The sequence below is a fragment of the Procambarus clarkii genome, chromosome 10 (genome assembly GCF_040958095.1).
Source record: "Procambarus clarkii isolate CNS0578487 chromosome 10, FALCON_Pclarkii_2.0, whole genome shotgun sequence".
NCBI classification, from domain to species: Eukaryota; Metazoa; Arthropoda; class Malacostraca; order Decapoda; family Cambaridae; genus Procambarus; species Procambarus clarkii.
This window is the reverse complement of record NC_091159.1, coordinates 53,784,302-53,809,559: the sequence shown is the minus strand read 5'-3', so window position 1 is coordinate 53,809,559 and position 25,258 is coordinate 53,784,302. Positions and strand designations below refer to the sequence as shown.

The 25,258-nt window shown below is 39.5% G+C and overlaps 2 protein-coding genes across 2 annotated transcripts; both read right to left on the bottom strand.

The window, feature by feature from the left end:
• Positions 1-4,814: 4,814 nt before the first annotated feature.
• Positions 4,815-7,431, bottom strand: LOC123774869 (heat shock 70 kDa protein-like). Its single transcript, XM_069322070.1, has 2 exons — positions 7,252-7,431; positions 4,815-6,832 (listed from the first exon to the last, which is right to left on the bottom strand). Exon 2 carries the CDS (start codon positions 6,813-6,815, stop codon positions 4,884-4,886), a length of 1,932 nt encoding a protein of 643 aa, XP_069178171.1. The 5' UTR covers positions 6,816-6,832; positions 7,252-7,431; the 3' UTR covers positions 4,815-4,883.
• Positions 7,432-20,610: 13,179 nt separating this feature from the next.
• LOC138363095 (heat shock 70 kDa protein-like) lies at positions 20,611-24,365 on the bottom strand. The gene is made up of 2 exons (XM_069322069.1): positions 24,185-24,365; positions 20,611-22,765 (listed from the first exon to the last, which is right to left on the bottom strand). Exon 2 carries the CDS (start codon positions 22,746-22,748, stop codon positions 20,817-20,819), a length of 1,932 nt encoding a protein of 643 aa, XP_069178170.1. The 5' UTR covers positions 22,749-22,765; positions 24,185-24,365; the 3' UTR covers positions 20,611-20,816.
• Positions 24,366-25,258: the final 893 nt, after the last annotated feature.

Below are 25,258 nucleotides of genomic sequence, written 5' to 3'. Positions count from 1 at the left end.
CTATGGAACAATTTACTGGGTAACATGACAGACATGAGATTTGCTGGATTATTTCAAGCGTAGGTTAGACATATATGCACGAGTTTGTCTAGCTATAAATAGGAGTTGCCTGATATGGGCCAATAGGCTTTCTGCAGTTTCCTTTATTCTCATGTTCTTCAGTATCTCACAACATGGCAAGTTAAGCAGCAATAGTTGTGAAAGTTCCCGGGTAGGTCAACTTTCAGAGTTCCTGTGAGATGATAGGCAGCTTCCTGGGCAACGTTCTTCACAGGATAATCCAAAAGCAATAAAATCATGTTTGGGAGCCAAGAAGCTGTTATATCAGACAAACGTTTATTATGATTTCCGGTTGTTGGGAATAGGAATCCTAAGAACATAAAAACAAGGGTAACTGCAGAAGGCCTATTGGCCCATACGAGGCAGCTCCTATTTATAATAACCCAATCCCACTCATATACATGTCCAACTCTCGTTTGAAACAATCGAGGGACCCCATCTCCACCACGTTACGCGGTAATTGGTTCCACAAATCAACAACCCTGTTACCGAACCAGTATTTACCCAAGTCTTTCCTAAATCTAAACTTATCCAATTTATACCCATTGTTTCGTGTTCTGTCTTAAGAAGGAATCCTGTGAGGCTTGCTTAGGCTCCATTGCCAACATTTTGTTCTGCCCGGGGATCGAACCAACGTCCAATCGGTTATGGGCATGTGTGTGTGTGTTGGGGGTGGGGGAGGAGGGCGAAGAAAGAAGACAGAAAACATAATTTTGTTAGTGGCACTTGTAGATTAGTGGTCACTTGAAGACAGGTTTAGGGAGCCACCTGGCGGACCAACAGACAGACTCTCTCCGCCTCCGTGGTTGCTGGCGACTATCACCTTCGCGGCATCGCTCAAAATGTGTATGTCCTTGACCACATCTCCCCCAAAAATAAAATTTTTGGGGTTGGGCTTAAAACCCGTCAACCGCGGGAGGATCATTAAGGCCACCGCACTATCTTGTTGACCAACCTATAAGTATTCTTAAGCCGTGAACGTTGTCTAGGGATACAGCAGAATGTGTATATCCACCTATATATCCAAATGTGTATATCCACAAACGGGATGCACGTCTTACTTTATCTCGGAAGTTTTGAGGTTAGTGATGGGCTTAAATATGACAAGGAATAAGTTGATTCAAGAGGATATAGAAGAAGTTACGATATCTATAATGGTTGACATTGTTGTTGTTGTTTTAGATTCAGCTACTCGGAACAAAATTTCAAAGTCGCACGGGCTATGGTGAGCCCGTAGTGGACTTACGTGGCACAGGAACGGGGCTGTAACTTGTGAATGGTGGACAACAATAACACACTAAACCATTACCCCCTCATCCTTCACATATGGCAAGGGAAAGTCAGCATGGAAGGACCTAATGTATATGAGATTAAGATTAGCGTATTACTAACAATACGGTGTTGATTATGATTTTGTTGATTACTTGTTGATAAGGAGCCGGTCGGCCGAGCGCTGGACTTGTGATCCTGGGTTCGATCCCAGGCGCCGGCGAGAAACAATGGGCAGAGTTTCTTTCACCCTATGCCCCTGTTACCTAGCAGTAAAATAGGTACCTGGGTGTTAGTCAGCTGACACGGGCTACTTCCTGGGGGTGGAGGCCTGGTCGAGGACCGGGCCGCGGGGACGCTAAAAGCCCCGAAATCATCTCAAGATAACCTCAAGTTTTTGAAAACGTCACGAAACGTAACGTATAATGTAACACACACTAAATCACTGTTTTCAAGTTCAAGTACGTTTATTGAGACAATAAGATACATCTTATACATCTAAAAAAAAAAAAAATACAGTAACTTAGGCTACTTCTACCCTCCCAATAACTGTTTTTCTGATAGATAAATATAGACATAAGGAAATGTGTAAAGCGACACATGAAACTATATGGATGTGTGAAAATGGTATGATAGACATTTTGTAATAGCCACTCTGTCCCTTCGAGACGTGTTATTATCTTAAGTAAACTTATCTGATCTTGTGACACTAACTTAAATATCACCAATAAGTGCACTTAAGTTGTGAACATAATTCAAGATTAAAGTATACTTAGAGTATATACATTAATAAGCTATGTATTCAAGTTCAAGTATGTTTATTGAGATAAGAAAGAAATACATCTCAAAGGGATAGAGTAGCTTAGGCTATTTCTACCCCCCCTAATAAGCTATGTACAATTTTCGATGCACATACTCCTGATAAACTTAAAGTCCCTCAGGTATGTTCACATACAATGTCGACTTTGTAGGGAATTGCTCAAAGTACGTAAATATAAAATTAAAACGAAGCTGACAAGTATTGTAAATTAAAGGGCACGAAGCAACTTTGACTTGTAAAATGTAAATTATGGAAGAACCAAAGTATAGGTTAAAAAGCAGTGAACATGTGAAAGTTATATTGCCTTGTGAAAGGAAAATACTTGTTACGATTATTTCCAATATCGTTTATCACTAATAATACTACTGCTATTACTACTACTACTACATAATAATAATAGCGGTCTGTCACGCTGAACTCGAATTATCAAGGTTCATTTATAAAACAATACTAATGTGGTTAATGTGTTGGAAACAGCATACTCAAAGCCCAAAATATGTTACTGTTTGGTAACAGTAACTTTGCTGGTGAAGCCTACAGCAAGGCCATGTGTTGAGGTCAGTTTCTGGAGCTGTGATTCTCAACACATGCTCATGATGTCAGTGTCTAGAGCTGTAGTACTCAACAGGTGTTGGTTATGTCAGTGTCTGGAGCTGTAGTCCTTAATACGTCAAGGGCAGACGTGGTTTATGTTCTCTAGACATCGCTGTGAATGTCTGCCAAACATTCACGTGCTAGACGTGGAAAGCCTACCAAACAGCCTGATTTAGGACTTGTTTGAATCAGATTGTTTTAGTGGATGGTCCTCAGCTGTTCTCTCTTCTACCACACAGCAATTGGAAAATTTCCTGACAATAAATATATAAGTTTAGACATTAAATAGATTGCCAACTGAGAATGAATATTGGTGTTTCATGTTTGCCGACAATATTTAGGGGAATATATTTATGGACTGACGCCACTAATGGCGCTAAAGCTTTTATTATCCCGCATTTTCTTACCGCGGCAGAAAAGGGTACCCCTTCATTTGCTGTTTTACTTTGCATACTAAAATACCTAATCATAATATGGCAATATGTAACCCAACTTACACATTTTAAATGAAAGTGACTACGTTTCATGTCATCGAGTGATCTTAGTACTTGTTCACTCAACCAAACACTTCCTCTCACTCTTGTAACACTGTGCAACATTTCACACACCTGCTAAGGAATCATTACCAAACCTTCCTTGTATTCACCCTACATATGAATGAGATTCATCAGTTTCCGGCCTCACTTTCCAAAATCACCACCAACTCACATTTGGTATTCATCGGCCGCCTCCTCAACTGGCACTCTCACCTGCTTGTCCTAAACGAAGCCCTCCACTTTCCATACAACCTAACATTACATAACACTATCGTGTGATCAGATCCTCATAATATCCCATTAATAATCCAGTCCACATGTGACCTGAAAGTGAATTTTCAATCATTTCGTGTGGGGATAGGCACAAAAAAAGTCATAACATGCTGTTATTTTGACCTTTTCTCTGCATATCCCATTACTGTTTTTGTATCAGCCATACAGGCACGCATATATTCTGTGGGAGCCCATAGTAATGGGTATGCAATTTATTAAATTAATATGGGTCTACGGTTCGAGACCCATACTGCCCAGGTGAATGAAATGCAATTTATTTTTTAATACACAAGATATATACACAGACATATTTACTTCTCGGTGCATATACACCAGCCCACCCTCAGGCTAAAGTGATTCTAATACATGGTCTGCTGTATTAGTCCTCTCGAACAACACATCACATTTTGTCATAAGTCCCATAAGGCCAAAACCTGATCTACTAATAATCAAAGCGGCTCGCAGAATTGACGTGATTCTCCGTTTTATATTCGCGAGTCCTCGGTTAGATTAGGTTCGGGCAATTTAGAACATTATTTTAGTTACGGTGGGAGCGCTCAAGAGGACAATATCTAGATTTTTGTTATGCTATGAAAGCATTTTAGGGTTCCATTAATATTCTGTTGGTAAACTGATTATAAGCCTTTGTTCTATTCAGAGATTATTCTCAAGCTAGAACTATTTTAGTATATTTCAGTATATATTAAAGAGGAAAAATAGACTGTCTGATAATCCCTAGTCAAGGCTTTAATTAAGAAAATTCTAGGGAGTTACTGATACAGGCCATCATTTCACCTGATTTAGGATGCTATATACTAGCCTAACGAAACCAAACTAAGAATAAGAAGTTAAAGGTATTAAGAGACAAAATGCATTTTGAAGTAAATAAAAAAAATTACATTGTATACAGCACCTTAAGAAAGGATGTAGGTTGCATACGATTTATTTTATAATCAGTTAAACACGAATTGGGTCTTCTTTCACCTTCATTCAAGCACTGCGGCATTGTAGTTACTCCAGTATAATAATATCAAAGCTCGAGTTATGTTATGTTAACCGTCTATTTCAAGCATTACTTTGATAGTCTTATTTTCACAAACATTATCAAAGAATAAAATACATCGATTTTTTTAATATTTTATTTAATAATTTACAGTTCGAAGATTCAATATGAATCAAATTGTTTTGACTAGACAGTTATATAAAAATAAAATAAAGGCAACAGCAGCTACCATGAAATATGGATATGAAATTGATGTGGAATTTAAGATGAGATGAATGAGAAATTATGTAGTAAAATAATTTAATATTATTACAAGGAATGTTTAAACTTAGTCAACCTCCTCAATAGTTGGTCCAGGTCTACTGGAGGTGGTGTTGGTGGCTGGCCCACACCCTGCTGGTCCTCGACCTCCCTGACCATAAATCTTGGCCACCAGGGGCTTCCAGTGGTCCTCCAGTTTCTTGAGTTGGTTCTCAAACTCTTCCTTCTCCGCCAGCTGGTTGTTGTCGAGCCACGTAAGTGTCTCCTCCACTTGGGTCGTGACAGTTTTCCTTTCTTCCTCCGTCAGTTTGCTGGAGACGGCCTCCTCAGTAAGGCTCTTCTTCAGGTTAAGGCACATTGACTCCAGATTGTTCTTGCTCTCGATTCTCTCTCGCTGGCGACCGTCCTCCTCTGAATATTTCTCTGCTTCCTGTACCATTCTCTCAATCTCTTCCTTGCTGAGGCGACCTTTATCGTTAGTGATGGTGATCTTGTTCTGTTTGCCTGTCGACTTGTCCTCGGCCGACACATTAAGGATACCGTTAGCGTCAATGTCAAATGTGACCTCTATCTGGGGAACTCCTCTTGGGGCAGGAGGAATCCCTGAGAGTTCAAACTTGCCCAACAGACTGTTGTCCTTGGTCATGGCTCGTTCTCCCTCGTACACTTGGATAAGGACACCCGGCTGGTTGTCAGCGTACGTGGTAAAGATCTGGGTCTGCTTGGTGGGGATGGTAGTGTTGCGTTTGATAAGGGCCGTCATGACGCCTCCGGCTGTCTCAATACCCAAGGATAAAGGTGCCACATCCAACAGAAGCAGATCCTTGACGCCGTCAGTCTGGTCACCTCGAAGGATGGCGCCCTGAACGGCGGCACCATAAGCCACCGCCTCGTCGGGATTGATGGACCTATTGAGGTCCTTGCCGTTGAAGAAGTCTTGCAGCAACCTCTGCACTTTTGGGATGCGTGTAGAGCCGCCCACAAGCACAATATCGTCGATTTTACTTTTGTCGATCTTGGCATCTCTCAGAGCCTTCTCCACGGGAAGCATAGTGTTCCTGAACAGGTCGGAGCACAATTCCTCGAACCTTGCTCGAGTGATGGACGAGTAAAAGTCAATGCCCTCAAACAGCGAGTCAATCTCAACATTAGCTTGAGTGGAAGATGACAATGTTCGTTTGGCTCGCTCACAGGCTGTCCTCAGACGTCTCATAGAACGTTTGTTGCCGCTCATGTCCTTCTTATACTTTCTCTGGAACTCTTGCATGAAGTGGCTCACCATACGGTTGTCAAAATCTTCTCCGCCAAGATGAGTGTCTCCTGCCGTGGACTTGACCTCAAATATACCATCGTCGATGCTCAAGATGGACACATCGAAGGTTCCACCACCTAGGTCAAAGATGAGCACATTACGTTCCTTGGAGTTACCGGTGGCCATCTTCTTGTCGAGGCCGTAGGCGATGGCTGCTGCGGTGGGCTCGTTGATGATGCGCAGAACGTTCAGTCCGGCGATGACACCTGCGTCTTTGGTGGCCTGACGCTGAGAGTCGTTGAAGTAGGCGGGAACTGTGATGACGGCGTCCTTCACTTTCTGGCCCAGATACGCCTCTGCCGTCTCCTTCATCTTGGTCAACACCATGGACGAGATCTCTTCGGGGTTGAAAGTCTTTCTCTCTCCCTTGTACTCAACCTGTAACTTGGGTTTGCCGTTGCTGTCGACCACGTCAAAAGGCCAATGTTTTTTGTCGTTCTGCACGGTTGGGTCATTGAACTTACGACCGATAAGTCGTTTGGCATCAAAGATTGTGTTGCTGGGGTTGAGGGCCGTCTGGTTCTTGGCTGCATCGCCAATGAGTCGTTCTGTGTCGGTGAAGGCGACGTACGAAGGCGTGGTCCTGTTGCCCTGGTCGTTGGCGATGATCTCCACCTTGCCCTGCTGGAACACGCCCACGCACGAGTACGTCGTGCCCAGGTCGATGCCAATTACTGGATCCGCCATTGTATTCACCAGGTTTTCTGTAGATGGAAAAAACATAATTTAATATACAATGTATGCTTATGAAAATTTTGATGTTAGTATTACATGGTTGTAATAATAAAATAATATTACATTACGTTAAATTAACATATGTAATGGTAAGTTACCTTTTAACAAAATTTAAATTTACACAGCCACATCAGCATAACGTGATAAACAATTATATTTATGGAGTTGTATTTCTACATTGATTTTTCTGTGCATTATAATATATTGGAGAAGTTAGTGGCACAAGGTGAGTTATTATGAAGATGAAATTAGTTACTGCATTGTTCTACTTTTGAATTAAGTATTGGTTGGACAATTTTTTAAATTCGTTAGGCAGTGAGATTGTCCTGAAATACTACGCGTGTTAGTGCCTCTGCTGGATCATAATCAATATTGTTACAAACCTTACCTTTACAGTTGGTGTAGTCGGGGAGTTAATTGTAAGATTGACAAGTCTCCGTTACTTCTCCTCGCCAATGGACACGTGTGTTAAGAGGTGCTTGACACTGGAATGTGGTGACACTTGTGTCTTCCCTTCGCTAGTTTCTGGTACTTGCGTTAGCTTGGGTCTGGCTGGTGGCGGGCCGCGCCGCCCGTTATATGAGGCCGCCCAAGTTCCCGAAGCGTCCAGAATATTCCTACCGTTCTCCTTGGCTTCCTGCTCATGCAACTCAACACAGAAAACGTTCATTATAGCGCCATCCGGACAAACTATTATAAAAGAGTACATTCGTTAACTGTCAATATAAAATCCGTGTTAGAGTTATATTCTCATTCTACATAGGTTATTATATACAGTAAAGTACCGCTGACAGATTAGCTTGAGATGTACAATAAACTACCGCTCACAATAAGAGTTCTGGGTGCACCATAAACTAGCCGCCACTGGCCCCAGCCATCAATACCAGGTGGAAAGCGCTAGATTAAGCAAGATCTTTCTCCTTAGACCAACAAGGTTGTGTTAGCTATTTGTGTTCTTGTAAGCTAAATTTGCACATCTTATTTACAGTTAAATATAATATGTGAATATATTAAATTCACTTGAACGTGTCCAGCGTAGGATGACTAAGTTAATTCCCCAAATTAGAAACCTTTCATATGAAGAAAGATTAACAAAGCTTAAGTTGCATTCACTGGAAAGGCGAAGAGTTAGGGGTGACATGATAGAGGTTTACAAGTGGGTGAATGGACATAACAAAGGGGATATTAATAGGGTATTAAAAGTATCAACACAAGACAGAACACGAAACAATGGGTATAAATTGGATAAGTTTAGATTTAGGAAAGACTTGGGTAAATACTGGTTCAGTAACAGGGTTGTTGATTTGTGGAACCAATTGCCGCGTAACATTGTGGAGGTGGGGTCCCTCGATTGTTTCAAGCACGGGTTGGACATGTATATGAGTGGGATTGGGTGGTTATAAATAGGAGCTGCCTCGTATGGGCCAATAGGCCTTCTGCAGTTGCCTTTGTTCTTATTTTCTTATTTAATGTGGGTATACTTGATATTTACTGGTTATTATGTTACGTTCTGAATATTATGTCCTTGACCGAAACGCTATGCGACATTATGTTTGTAACTTATCTTCTATGTATGTACTTTTGCCTGAATAAAACATTTGTAATAATTTTATTTCGTTTTGTCGGGTAGAGGAAGCGTTGGGCACGTTTCCTATCACCTAATTCACCTGTTCACCTAGCAATAAATAAGTACCCAGGAATTGGTCAGTAATTCGACCTTGCTGGGCTCTCGATATAACTCGTCTATTATTATTATTATTATTATTATTATTATTATTATTATTATTATTATTATTATTATTATTATTATTATTATATAAACCGATGGAACCGCCTACCTGCCGAATCCATGAAAGTTTAATATCCAGATAGAAATAATATTGGGGGAACTTTAGGCAAGCCGCCGGCTTCCTAAAGATTATGCACCCATTTAGATTATGCACCCATTTAGATTATGTTCCCATTTAGATTATGCAGTTCAGTTTTGGTCGCCATATTATAGAATGGATATAAATTCACTTGAACGTGTCCAGCGTAGGATGACTAAGTTAATTCCCCAAATTAGAAATCTTTCATATGAAGAAAGATTAACAAAGCTTAAGTTGCATTCACTGGAAAGGCGAAGAGTTAGGGGTGACATGATAGAGGTTTACAAGTGGATGAATGGACATAACCGGGGGGATATTAGTAGGGTATTAAAAGTATCAACACAGGACAGAACACGAAACAATGGGTATAAATTGGATAAGTTTAGATTTAGGAAAGACTTGGGTAAATACTGGTTCAGTAACAAGGTTGTTGATTTGTGGAACCAATTGCCGCGTAACATTGTGGAGGTGGGGTCCCTCGATTGTTTCAAGCACGGGTTGGACAAGTATATGAGTGGGATTGGGTGGTTATAGAATAGGAGCTGCCTCGTATGGGCCAATAGGCCTTCTGCAGTTACCTTTGTTCTTATGTTCTTATGTTCTTATGTTCCTGTCCCAATAGAACCCATTAGGAAGATAGTGGCCCTCGGGTAAATTAAGAGAATCTTACTTAGAGGTTGGGGGGGGGGGGGGAAATAGGCATTTTGTGGACTAAGATATACACAGATCAGCCACAAGTTCAAGTTCAAATAAGTTTATTGAAAAGATAAAATTAATTTACAAAAGATAGAGCAACTCTAGGGGCTATTACAACTCACCTCTATTTCAGGTCCCTCAAGGGGCTATTGCTTCCCTTCTCTTTTACAGATCCTGTTAGAAGTTCAAAATCTACAGTACACAAATTATAATCAAATTTTACATTACAATTACAATAATTAATTATCACATAATACAGATTACAAAATAATATAAATGTTTTATTCTAGGTGCAAAGTTTTTTTTTATTACACCTAGATTTTTTATTATTTTTTATTATTATTTTTTTTTTATCTCGTTACAACGAGAAGTAACGAAGGAGGAGACCAGCAGTAAAGGGACCTCGTCTTGGAGAGTTGCGAAAGACAGGGGCCTTAAGAAGACTTTGATAAAGCCGCCTTCAAACGCCATAGCAACTTCAAATTCATTTGACGTTTTGGAGGACGAGTGCTGTGGAGAGACTGTGGATCGCGCAAAAGGGAAAGCAACGAAGAGAAAGGAAGCGCAGGCCCCTCAGAAAGTAAAGGAAGTACCTAAGCAAACATTAGTTGTGGGAGATTCCCAGATAAGGTATTTGGATAGAACGTTTTGTGCTAGAGATAGGGGGAACAGGTTAAGGGTTTGCTATCCCGGAGCTGGCATTGGTGATATTATAAACAACATGAATGATATTATGGCTGGTAATGGGAACAATCCCATTATTTGCATTAGCGTGGGAGGAAATGATGTTGGTCGAGTCAGGAGTGAGGAACTGATTCAGAGGTATAAAACAGCCATAGAGTTAGTTAGGAGCAAGGGAGGAATCCCGATCATATGTGGCATTCTTCCAAGAAAGGGAGTGGGAAATGAATGGATATCGAGGGCACTTGGTGTCAATTGCCGGCTGGAAAGATATTGCAAATCAAATGCAATATCTTTCATAGACAACTGGGAACACTTCTATGGAAGAAATGAAATGTATGCTCGTGATGGGGTGCATCTATCGAGAGCTGGGGTTGTTGCTGTTGCGAACTCGCTAGAAGAAGTGGTTAGAGGTGTTTGTTTGGGTTTAAACTGTTAGTAGATAGAGGTATGGGAATTGATTTGGAGGAAGGAGGTAATAAAAGTATGTGTTTGTGGGAGAAAGGAATTGGCAAAACGATCAGGGAAAGAGAAGGTCCGCAAAATAACAATTCACTTAGGGTATATTACACTAACAGTAGAAGTCTAAGAAATAAAATTAACGAATTAAATGCTCTTGTCTGCACAGAAAAAATAGATATTATTGCACTTACCGAAACGTGGATGAATGTAGAAAATAGAGAACTATTAGCTGAATATCAAATATATGGATTTAAACTATTTCACACAGATAGATATATTAGACGAGGAGGTGGAGTAGCCATATATGTTAGGGACAATTTGAAATGTAGTCTCAAAGAGGGAATCAAAACAGAGCCACACACAGAAACTATTTGGATTGAATTAAACGAAAAAGCTAATAATATTATAAAAGGAGTAATATATAGGCCACCAAATTTAGACAGAATGGAAGCAAAGCATCTATGGGATGAAATATCTAGAGCATCTAGATCTAACAGTATTTATGTCATGGGTGACTTTAATTTTAGCGGAATAAACTGGTTGAACAAAACAGGGAATAGTGAAGCAGAAGATTTTCTAGAATTAATTGACGATTGCTTTCTTACGCAACACATTAAGGAACCAACACGGGAAAATAATATTTTAGATTTAGTGTTAACTAACAGGGAAACGCAAATTAATGACATCGAAATAGGGAGTGAGCTAGGGAGCAGTGATCACAAAGAAATCAGATTTAGCATAGAATGGAATAGACCAGTAGGAGAAAATTCTGTTAAAGTGCCAGATTTTCGAAAAGCTGATTTTAATAGCCTAAGAAATTTTTTGGGTCAAATTGATTGGAAAGGCTTGGGTATGGGGTGTGGGCCGGTCTTGGAGCGAGACATGAACCCAGCGATAGGTGACTTAAATGGGGATTTCGATGTGGATTCAATATATAACTTATTTAAGAATATTCTAAACAAAGCACAGGAACGTAGTATACCATACAAATTGAATAGATCGTATACTAATGACCCAAAGTGGATAACAAAGAATTTGAAGAACCTTATAGGTAAAAAGAGAGCTTGGTACAAAAGGATTAAAAATGGGGAGGTCACTTTAGAACAGAAATTCGTACAACTGGTTAGAAATGTTAAAAAAGAGATAAGGAAAGCAAAAAGAAACTATGAAGTTCGCATAGCAGGGCAAGCAAAGACAAATCCTAAAGGGTTTTTTCAGTTATATCGTACTAAGACTAGGGAAAGGATAGGTCCATTAAAAACTGAGACAGGTCAAATAACAGATAGTGATGAAGAGATGAGTAGTATTTTTAATAAATATTTTGTATCTGTATTTACTAAAGAGGAACTTAACAATATGCCTTCAGCCGAACAAGTCTATGTGGGTGGGGACGAGGACAGGTTGACGAGTTTAGCAGTTACCAGGGAGGATGTTCTTAAACAAATAGTAAAACTCAAACCAAACAAATCCCCAGGGCCGGATGAAGTGTTTGCTAGGGTGCTTAAAGAATGCAAAGAGGAGCTTTGTGACCCACTGTCAACCATATTTAATAAATCAATAGAGTCAGGCAGAGTGCCAGAGTTTTGGAAAGTTGCTAATGTGATACCAGTTTTTAAGAAAGGAGATAGATCACTTGCGTCTAACTATCGACCAATTAGCCTAACGTCTATTGTGGGAAAGTTACTCGAATCTATAATAGCAAATAAAATTCGTCTTCATCTTGAAAAACATAAATTAATAATTGAGTCGCAACATGGTTTTATAAATGGCCGTTCATGTTTAACAAATTTGTTATCTTTTTATTCTAGCATTGTTGAGGCAGTTGATAGTGGTAAGGATTGCGATGTTGTATACCTTGACTTTAGCAAAGCTTTTGATACAGTGCCACATGAAAGACTGATTAAAAAAATAGAGTCTCATGGTATTGGGGGTGCTATATTAAGCTGGATTAGGGCATGGCTATACCAAAGGAAACAGAGAGTTAGTATAAATGGAATCAAGTCAGAGTGGGAAAATGTTGTAAGTGGAGTGCCTCAAGGCTCTGTCCTGGGACCTCTGTTGTTTATAATATATATAAATGATTTAGATTCAGGTTTGAGTAGCAACATTTGCAAATTTGCCGATGATACGAAAATCGGTAGGGAAATTAATTCGGAGGAGGACTCACTATCACTTCAAGTTGATCTAGATAGGGTTTTGAAATGGTCAAAGGATTGGCAGATGCAGTTTAATGCTGATAAATGTAAAGTTCTGAGGTTAGGTAATGATGATAGAGTTACAAGATACGAGCTAGATGGTGTTGTGATTGCGAAGTCGGATTGCGAAAGGGATCTGGGAGTTATGATTAGTAAGAATTTAAAACAAAAGGATCAATGCATAAATGTTCGTAATAAGGCAAATCGGACACTTGGATTTATTAATCGCAGCGTTAGTAACAAGACACCTGGTGTGGTTCTCAAGCTATATCTTGCTCTAGTTAGGCCCCATTTAGATTATGCAGTTCAGTTTTGGTCGCCATATTATAGAATGGATATAAATTCACTTGAACGTGTCCAGCGTAGGATGACTAAGTTAATTCCCCAAATTAGAAATCTTTCATATGAAGAAAGATTAACAAAGCTTAAGTTGCATTCACTGGAAAGGCGAAGAGTTAGGGGTGACATGATAGAGGTTTACAAGTGGATGAATGGACATAACCGGGGGGATATTAATAGGGTATTAAAAGTATCAACACAGGACAGAACACGAAACAATGGATATAAATTGGATAAGTTTAGATTTCGGAAAGACTTGGGTAAATACTGGTTCAGTAACAGGGTTGTTGATTTGTGGAACCAATTGCCGCGTAACATTGTGGAGGTGGGGTCCCTCGATTGTTTCAAGCACGGGTTGGACAAGTATATGAGTGGGATTGGGTGGTTATAGAATAGGAGCTGCCTCGTATGGGCCAATAGGCCTTCTGCAGTTACCTTTGTTCTTATGTTCTTATGTTCTTATTATTATTATTTTCTACCACACACGTGGCCACACATTTACAATGGTAACCAGCATCTATACATTTTCTTCTGTCCTCCATGGACAGGGTGAGAGATTTGTCAAACATACAGTTCAGAGATTTATTGAACAACCACAGAAGGTGATTGTAGTGCTTATAAAATGCTAGGCTAAGCTACATACGTAAATACATAGATACACAGATTTATGAATGCATTAATGCGAATTTACAATGATGAAATGTAATTCTGATCAGCTTCCACATATACTTTATACACATACACACACACACATACATACATGCATACATACATACATACACACATATTTTTATCTTTTACTCTGACAGGGTGAGATAGCTGATGGAGAAACTAGTGTGCAATTAAGAACTTAACCACTGAAGATGATTAAGATGCCTTTACAAGCTCAGGTTATATAGTTACATCACATACATACATTGTATAATTGATACATTACATGGTCAATCTAGGATACAAGTTCAATATATCATCAAGTGTTCCAGTACTCATATACTAGTTACAGAGTTCAGCATACCTCAGCCCAGGAGGGCGAAAGTCAGTCAATATGGGACATTCTACAATATAATGTTCAAATGAGTGCATGTTTTCTCATTTACAAAGTTGACACATTGTGTACTCGACATTTGGGGTTTGAGAGAGCTGCCAGATACGTCTATATACCAGGCGTATTCTGGCAACTATGACATCACATTGCCGAGTTCTTACGCTTTTTGTCCCATATGTGAATGTCTCCTCACGATATCTATCATAAGAACATAAGAACATAAGAACAAAGGTAACTGCAGAAGGCCTATTGGCCCATACGAGGCAGCTCCTATTCTATAACCACCCAATCCCACTCATATACTTGTCCAACCCGTGCTTGAAACAATCGAGGGACCCCACCTCCACAATGTTACGCGGCAATTGGTTCCACAAATCAACAACCCTGTTACTGAACCAGTATTTACCCAAGTCTTTCCTAAATCTAAACTTATCCAATTTATATCCATTGTTTCGTGTTCTGTCCTGTGTTGATACTTTTAATACCCTATTAATATCCCCCCGGTTATGTCCATTCATCCACTTGTAAACCTCTATCATGTCACCCCTAACTCTTCGCCTTTCCAGTGAATGCAACTTAAGCTTTGTTAATCTTTCTTCATATGAAAGATTTCTAATTTGGGGAATTAACTTAGTCATCCTACGCTGGACACGTTCAAGTGAATTTATATCCATTCTATAATATGGCGACCAAAACTGAACTGCATAATCTAAATGGGGCCTAACTAGAGCAAGATATAGCTTGAGAACCACACCAGGTGTCTTGTTACTAACGCTGCGATTAATAAATCCAAGTGTCCGATTTGCCTTATTACGAACATTTATGCATTGATCCTTTTGTTTTAAATTCTTACTAATCATAACTCCCAGATCCCTTTCGCAATCCGACTTCGCAATCACAACACCATCTAGCTCGTATCTTGTAACTCTATCATCATTACCTAACCTCAGAACTTTACATTTATCAGCATTAAACTGCATCTGCCAATCCTTTGACCATTTCAAAACCCTATCTAGATCAACTTGAAGTGATAGTGAGTCCTCCTCCGAATTAATTTCCCTACCGATTTTCGTATCATCGGCAAATTTGCAAATGTTGCTACTCAAACCTGAATCTAAATCATTTATATATATTATAAACAACAGAGGTCCCAGGACAGAGCCTTGAGGCACTCCACTTACAACATTTTCCCACTCTGACTTGATTCCATTTATACTAACTCTCTGTTTCCTTTGGTATAGCCATGCCCTAATCCAGCTTAATATAGCACCCCCAATACCATGAGACTCTATTTTTTTAATCAGTCTTTCATGTGGCACTGTATCAAAAGCTTTGCTAAAGTCAAGGTATACAACATCGCAATCCTTACCACTATCAACTGCCTCAACAATGCTAGAATAAAAAGATAACAAATTTGTTAAACATGAACGGCCATTTATAAAACCATGTTGCGACTCAATTATTAATTTATGTTTTTCAAGATGAAGACGAATTTTATTTGCTATTATAGATTCGAGTAACTTTCCCACAATAGACGTTAGGCTAATTGGTCGATAGTTAGACGCAAGTGATCTATCTCCTTTCTTAAAAACTGGTATCACATTAGCAACTTTCCAAAACTCTGGCACTCTGCCTGACTCTATTGATTTATTAAATATGGTTGACAGTGGGTCACAAAGCTCCTCTTTGCATTCTTTAAGCACCCTAGCAAACACTTCATCCGGCCCTGGGGATTTGTTTGGTTTGAGTTTTACTATTTGTTTAAGAACATCCTCCCTGGTAACTGTTAAACTCGTCAACCTGTCCTCGTCCCCACCCACATAGACTTGTTCGGCTGAAGGCATATTGTTAAGTTCCTCTTTAGTAAATACAGATACAAAATATTTATTAAAAATACTACTCATCTCTTCATCACTATCTGTTATTTGACCTGTCTCAGTTTTTAATGGACCTATCCTTTCCCTAGTCTTAGTACGATATAACTGAAAAAACCCTTTAGGATTTGTCTTTGCTTGCCCTGCTATGCGAACTTCATAGTTTCTTTTTGCTTTCCTTATCTCTTTTTTAACATTTCTAACCAGTTGTACGAATTCCTGTTCTAAAGTGACCTCCCCATTTTTAATCCTTTTGTACCAAGCTCTCTTTTTACCTATAAGGTTCTTCAAATTCTTTGTTATCCACTTTGGGTCATTAGTATACGATCTATTCAATTTGTATGGTATACTACGTTCCTGTGCTTTGTTTAGAATATTCTTAAATAAGTTATATATTGAATCCACATCGAAATCCCCATTTAAGTCACCTATCGCTGGGTTCATGTCTCGCTCCAAGACCGGCCCACACCCCATACCCAAGCCATTCCAATCAATTTGACCCAAAAAATTTCTTAGGCTATTAAAATCAGCTTTTCGAAAATCTGGCACTTTAACAGAATTTTCTCCTACTGGTCTATTCCATTCTATGCTAAATCTGATTTCTTTGTGATCACTGCTCCCTAGCTCACTCCCTATTTCGATGTCATTAATTTGCGTTTCCCTGTTAGTTAACACTAAATCTAAAATATTATTTTCCCGTGTTGGTTCCTTAATGTGTTGCGTAAGAAAGCAATCGTCAATTAATTCTAGAAAATCTTCTGCTTCACTATTCCCTGTTTTGTTCAACCAGTTTATTCCGCTAAAATTAAAGTCACCCATGACATAAATACTGTTAGATCTAGATGCTCTAGATATTTCATCCCATAGATGCTTTGCTTCCATTCTGTCTAAATTTGGTGGCCTATATATTACTCCTATTATAATATTATTAGCTTTTTCGTTTAATTCAATCCAAATAGTTTCTGTGTGTGGCTCTGTTTTGATTCCCTCTTTGAGACTACATTTCAAATTGTCCCTAACATATATGGCTACTCCACCTCCTCGTCTAATATATCTATCTGTGTGAAATAGTTTAAATCCATATATTTGATATTCAGCTAATAGTTCTCTATTTTCTACATTCATCCACGTTTCGGTAAGTGCAATAATATCTATTTTTTCTGTGCAGACAAGAGCATTTAATTCGTTAATTTTATTTCTTAGACTTCTACTGTTAGTGTAATATACCCTAAGTGAATTGTTATTTTGCGGACCTTCTCTTTCCCTGATCGTTTTGCCAATTCCTTTCTCCCACAAACACATACTTTTATTACCTCCTTCCTCCAAATCAATTCCCATACCTCTAACTACTAACAGTTTAAACCCAAACAAACACCTCTAACCACTTCTTCTAGCGAGTTCGCAACAGCAACAACCCCAGCTCTCGATAGATGCACCCCATCACGAGCATACATTTCATTTCTTCCATAGAAGTGTTCCCAGTTGTCTATGAAAGATATTGCATTTGATTTGCAATATCTTTCCAGCCGAAAGATATTTGCAATATCTTATCATAATATTTAATGCTACAACTTTCAGGTCTTTGTGAATTTGTTTGGTCGGTGAAATCTTCATTAGATATTTGTTTAAGTGTTCTCTTTGTCACTGCTAGTGAAACACCCATATAAATTTCTACTACTGTTTTTTTACAGGCTGTCTTTGCAAGCATATCAACAGTGTAAAGTGTTTGTAAGATTTGTTTCTATCATATCATTATCACACTTCCATACCATTTGATGTACTACACTACTAATTTCATTGTTTCTATGTTGCTCAAGCATTTTACACTCTAACACGTATGGTGATCTAGGGTGTGAGCTTGTGGCATATTTCGTCATTCTCATGCCTTATCTGTTGATTTATATGTTGTATGGATTTGTCACGAGCCCCCCCCCCCCCTTTTGAGAGGCCTAAAATAGAGGTGGGTGGAAATAGCCTAAGCTAATTGTATTCTTTTGGGATATATTTTATTATCTCCATAAACTTGAACTTGTATTGACCCTCCCCAGGATGCAATCCCACAACAAGCTGATTAACTCCCGGGTACCTATTTACTGTTAGGTGAACAGAGGCATCAGGTGATGGGGAAACGCGTCCAATCATTTCTGTTCAGCTTATGATTCGAACCCGGAATTTTCTGCATATTCTCTGGCATATTAATTCTGATGTGACAGTGGTTAATGAGCTGAAGCCAAGTAAAAAATTTATAATATTAGGTATTGTGGGAACCGACCTGTGAGATTTATATTTATTTAATTTATATGAATTTATATTTACGTTAATTTATATACTTCGATAGCAATTGGTATGATGATAAGTGGACTGTATTTCTGCAATAATCTCACAAATCGATCCTCTACACATTAGGGGGGTTTATATTAAATTTATATATATGCAGCCAATCAAACTACAGTATTAACTACACATTGAAGAGGTTCCTTATCTTATTGTACAGCAGGCCTTAGTCCACCAGGTATAACCAGGATGTAGACACCAAATTATCCTCTTTGAGGTAGCTTCCATCACCCAGTAACTGGCACACAAAGCATGCTTCTCGTCTTGACCTGTCAAAAGGGCGCTAGCTATGAAGCCAGAATCCTAATATATGACAGCTATATCAGAGAAAACACTGTACAAGGAACCATAAAGACCTAGGCTTAATTACCTTGTTTGAGTCGATCATTTGTGATCTAACTGGCCCACCCTATATCTACTGACATTAATGGCCATAAATGAAAGATAAACGGGTTTCGGAAAGACACTTCCCTTGAAATTGATGACAGCGTGTTGATGATGGCAGATCACTACTCTGATCTTCCATAACACTTCGCCCAAGTAAAATTAACAGGAGCCGAATTGCTCCCATGCCTCTGGTCTAAGTACAATAACAATGGCTGACCACTTCCCCCTCACTCACGCTACTGGTCTACATTGTCCAGATGACAGTAAGTGATAGAAGGGTCACATTTACTCTATTTTAATTCTGATAATTAAGTTAATTTATATGAGATGTTTTTATGATGGTAAAGTCCAAAGACTAATGTATTTAAGAATAATTCCCACCATAATAGGTGGTGAATTTATAATAGTATGTGGTAATGATATCCCGTTTTCTATAGACGGAAATTCCACTACAAGTTACATTTTCTATGGGTAACTTGTTTATACAACACAGCAATATTATCTGTCTGTATGATATTATTAAATGGTGTCGGATTTTCCGACATAGTATCATTGAAATACTCACGACACGTGAACACACACACTGACACATCAATATTATACACATACAATGGGTGGAACACAAATGTATACACTGAGAAGTATTTTACTTCTCGGTGAGTATACTACAGCCCACCCTCAGGCTAAAGTGATTCTAATAGAAGGTCTGCTGTACTCACCTATTTATACTCACCTATTTGTGCTTGCGGGGGTTGAGCCTTGTCTCTTTGGTCCCGCCTCTCAACTGGTGTACAGATTCCCGAGCCTATTGGGCTCTATCATATCTACATTTGAAACTGTGTATGGAGTCTGCCTCCACCACCTCACTTCCTAGTGCATTCCATTTATTAACTACTCTGACACTGAAAAAAATCTTTCTAATGTCTCTGTGGCTCATTTGGGTACTAAGTTTCCACCTGTGTCCCCTTGTTTGTGTTCCACCCGTGCTGAAGAGTTTGTCTTTGTCCACCCTGTCAATTCCCCTGAGAATTTTATAGGTGGTTATCATGTCTCCCCTTATTCTTCTGTTTTCCAGGGACGTGAGGTTCAGCTCCTTCAGGCTTTCCTCGTATCTCATACCTCTCAGTTCCTGGACAAGTCTGTAGCAGTCCTCTTGAACAGTACATCACATTTTGATATATGTCCCATAAGGCTTTACTAATAATCATGGTGTCTCACAGAATTGACGTGATTCCCCGTTTTATATTCGTGAGTCCTCGGTTAGGGTACGTTGGGAGCGTTCGAGAGGACAGTATCTGGATTTTGTTTATTCTCTGAAAGCATTTTAGGGTTTCATTCGTGTTTTGTTGGTAAATTGAATATGAGCCTTTGTTCTATACGATGATTATTTCAAAGTTAGAACTATTTTAGTATATTTCAGTACATTAAAGTATATACTGTATATTATTTAGTATATTTAGTATATTAAAGAGGAAAAATTGACTGTCTCTGATAATTCCTTAAGCGAAGGTTTTATTTAACATAATATCTTGGACGATACTGATGATGGTAAAGATTTCCTGTTTTTAGGTTGTCTAACCTAACCAAACCAAACTGATGATAAGAAGTCATAAAGGCGCTAAAAGACACATGCATTTTCAAGTAAATACAAAAGTTACAATGTTTTGAACATTGTATACAGCGCCTTGAGAAAGGATATCGGTTACATCCTAATTTTATTTGTAATACACTTATCATGAATTGGGTCTTTTCTTCACCTTCATTCAAGCACTGCGGCATTGTAGTAAGTTCCTCCAGTGTAATAATATCAAAGCTCGAGCCCGAATATTTTCACAAATATTATCAAAGAATAAAATAAATGCATAATTTAATAAATATTTTATTTATTAATTTACAGTTCGAGGATTCAATATGAATCAAATTGTTTTGACTAGACAGTTATATAAAAATAAAATAAAGGCAACAGCAGCTACCATGAAATATGGATATGAAATTAATGTGGAATTTATGATGAGATGAATGAGAAATTATGTAGTAAAACAATTTAATATTATTACAAGGAATGTTTAAGCTTAGTCAACCTCCTCAATAGTTGGTCCAGGTCTACTGGAGGTGGTGTTGGTGGCTGGCCCACACCCTGCTGGTCCTCGACCTCCCTGACCATAAATCTTGGCCACCAGGGGCTTCCAGTGGTCCTCCAGTTTCTTGAGTTGGTTCTCAAACTCTTCTTTCTCCGCCAGCTGATTGTTGTCGAGCCAGGTGAGTGTCTCCTCCACTTGGGTCGTGACAGTTTTCCTTTCTTCCTCCGTCAGTTTGCTGGAGACGGCCTCCTCAGTAAGGCTCTTCTTCAGGTTAAGACACATTGACTCCAGATTGTTCTTGCTCTCGATTCTCTCTCGCTGGCGACCGTCCTCCTCCGAATATTTTTCTGCTTCCTGTACCATTCTCTCAATTTCTTCCTTACTGAGGCGACCTTTATCATTAGTGATAGTGATTTTGTTCTGTTTGCCTGTCGACTTGTCCTCGGCCGACACATTAAGGATACCGTTAGCGTCAATGTCAAATGTGACCTCTATCTGGGGAACTCCTCTTGGGGCAGGAGGAATCCCTGAGAGTTCAAACTTGCCCAGCAGACTGTTGTCCTTGGTCATGGCTCGCTCTCCCTCGTACACTTGGATAAGGACACCCGGCTGGTTGTCAGCGTACGTGGTAAAGATCTGGGTCTGCTTGGTGGGGATGGTAGTGTTGCGTTTGATAAGGGCCGTCATGACGCCTCCGGCTGTCTCAATACCCAAGGATAAAGGTGCCACATCCAACAAAAGCAGATCCTTGACGCCGTCAGTCTGGTCACCTCGAAGGATGGCGCCCTGAACGGCGGCACCATAAGCCACCGCCTCGTCGGGGTTGATGGACCTATTGAGGTCCTTGCCGTTGAAGAAGTCTTGCAGCAACTTCTGCACTTTTGGGATGCGTGTAGAGCCGCCCACAAGCACAATGTCGTCGATTTTACTTTTGTCGATCTTGGCGTCTCTCAGAGCCTTCTCCACGGGAAGCATAGTGTTCCTGAACAGCTCGGAGCACAATTCCTCGAACCTTGCTCGAGTGATGGACGTGTAAAAGTCAATGCCCTCAAACAGCGAGTCAATCTCGACATTAGCTTGAGTGGACGATGACAATGTTCGTTTGGCTCGCTCACAGGCTGTCCTCAGACGTCTCATAGAACGTTTGTTGCCGCTCATGTCCTTCTTATACTTCCTCTGGAACTCTTGCATGAAGTGGCTCACCATACGGTTGTCAAAATCTTCTCCGCCAAGATGAGTGTCTCCTGCCGTGGACTTGACCTCAAATATACCATCGTCGATGCTCAAGATGGACACATCAAAGGTTCCACCACCTAGGTCAAAGATGAGCACATTACGTTCACTGGAGTTTCCGGTGGCCATTTTCTTGTCGAGGCCGTAGGCGATGGCAGCTGCGGTGGGCTCGTTGATGATGCGCAGAACGTTCAGTCCGGCGATGACACCTGCGTCTTTGGTGGCCTGACGCTGAGAGTCGTTGAAGTAGGCGGGAACTGTGATGACGGCGTCCTTCACTTTCTGGCCCAGATACGCTTCTGCCGTCTCCTTCATCTTGGTCAACACCATGGACGAGATCTCCTCGGGGTTGAAAGTCTTTCTCTCTCCCTTGTATTCAACCTGTATTTTGGGTTTGCCGTTGCTGTCGACCACGTCAAAAGGCCAATGTTTCTTGTCGTTCTGCACGGTTGGGTCATTGAACTTACGGCCGATGAGTCGTTTGGCATCAAAGATTGTGTTGCTGGGGTTGAGGGCCGTCTGGTTCTTGGCTGCATCGCCAATGAGTCGTTCTGTGTCGGTGAAGGCGACGTAGGAGGGCGTGGTCCTGTTGCCCTGGTCGTTGGCGATGATCTCCACCTTGCCCTGCTGGAACACGCCCACGCACGAGTACGTCGTGCCCAGGTCGATACCAATTACTGGAGCCGCCATTGTATTCACCAGGTTTTCTGAAGATGGAAAAAACATAATTTAATATACAATGCATGCTTATGAAAATTTTGATGTTAATATTACATGGCTGCATTTAATATAAACCCTTCTTGTACTAAAGAATTGTACGGTTATGTAAGATTTATCATGTAACTAGATAGACAAAGCACCAATATAAGCACTAGACCGATAAATATTTAGAACAATTTAATAATTTGTTAATTAGTTATCTGCTTTAGCACGTTCATAAAGTGTATACTCTATTTTTAAAAGTAATGTTAATAATTATATATTGTTGAACAGTTCCAAATGCACTCAAATTTTTTAAGACATTTTGCCAATTTGTGAGAAACGACTGCAAGTTATAGGCAATTTAAATGACATGTATACCACTGCGTAAAATAATACACAAATCAATCTATAAACAGTTCCTGAATGGTACAATTACCCCAATCTTGCCACTATTGAAAGTATCTTGCAAATATTAATATAGTTATACATATGTATAATTCAGTTTAATTATAGTAATCTTATAATACAATTTTACTTAGGCTATTACCTACACGAATATTATAAATTTCACAGACTATCAATATTATAAGTTATAATTATAAACTTATACGTTCTAATTTCTACGATGTCTACAACCATATTACTAGCTGGAAGTCTTGCTGCAACTGTTGTATTAAGTAAATTTAAAAGAGTATTAACTTTAGCACATGTGGCTAAAAACATTAATTATATCCTATTTTAAGTATGTATATTTAATTAAAATGTTCATATTAGACTTGGCTTGAAGTACATGGCAAGGTTTGAGGTTATATATCGCATTATCATATTATTATGAATTTTAGTTGTAAATTGTTTAACTTTGGAGAGAGTAGAGTGTGTATTCACCTACAGATGTGCTTGTGGGGTTGAGAGTTAGCTCCCAATACCCTCCATTCCTTCATAATTAGTTCATTGAAGTGAATTTTACCCTTATTTACATTTACATAAATACAAGAATTTCATTTACATATATACAAGAAGGTACAATGGTTTCAGAAGGCACACATGCTGGTAATTAAGTGATATTTATGCAAAGCCACTGTAGCGCGCATAACGTTTCAGACAAGTTCTTAATAAGCTAACAAATGTAGTGATAGTTACGTTTTAACAAAATTTGAATTCACACAGCTACATCAGCATAACGTGAAACAAATGTATTGATGACGTTGTATTTCTACTTTGAATTGTTGTGCATTTTGATATATTGGGCGAGTTAGTGGCACAAGGTGGAATATTTTGAAGATTAAATTAGTTACTGTATTTTTACTTTTGAATAAAGTATTGGTTGGACAATTTTTAAATTCGTTAGGCAGTGAGATTGTCCTGAAATACTACGCGTGTTAGTGCCTCTGCTGGATCATAATCAATATTGTTACAAACCTTACCTTTACAGTTGGTGTAGTTGGGGAGTTAATTGTAAGATTGACAAGTCTCCGTTACTTCTCCTCGCCAATGGACACGTGTGTTGAGAGGTTCTTGACACTAGAATGTGGTGACACTTGTGTCTTCCCTTCGCTAGTTTGTGGTACTTGTGTTAGCTTGGGTCTGGCTGGTGGCGGGCCGCGCCGCCCGTTATATGAGGCCGCCCAAGTTCCCGAAGCCTCCAGAATATTCCTACCGTTCTCCTTGGCTTCCTGCTCATGCAACTCAACACAGAAAACGTTCATTATAGCGCCACTCAGACAAACTATTATAAAAGAGTACATTCGTTACCTGTCAGTGAAAAAACCGTGTTAGTGATATATTCTCATTCTACATAGGCTACCATATACAGTAAAGTACCGCTGACAGATGAGCTTAGAGTGTACAATAAACTACCGTTCACAGTAAGAGTTCTGGGTGCACAATAAACTAGCCGCCACTGGCCCCAGCCATCAATACCAGGTGGAAAGTACTAGATTAAGCAAGATCTTTCTCCTTAGACCAACAAGGTTGTGTTGTTGATACAATTAGCCTAAGCTAATTGTATCATCAATTAGCCTAAGCTAATTGTATCATCAATTAGCCTAAGCTAATTGTATCAACAATTAGACTACGCTAATTGTATTTTTTGGAATGTATTTTATTATCTCCATAAACTTGAACTTGCACTATCCCTCCCCATGATGCAACCCCACAACAAGGGTACCTATTTACTGCTAGGTGAACAGAGGCATCAGGTGATGGGACACGCGTATTGAGAGATACACGACACGTGAACACACACGGACACATTAATATTATACACATACAATGGGTGGAACACGAACAAGGGGACACAAGTGGAAACTTAGTACCCAAAAGAACCACAGAGACATTAGAAAAAATTTGTTCAGTGTCAGAGTAGTTAACAAACTGAGTGCATTGATGCAGTGATGTGGTGGAAGCCGACTCCATACACAGTTTCAAATGTAGATATGATAGAGCCCTGTAGGCTCAAGAATCTGTACACCAGTTGACTAACAGTTGAGAGGCGGGAC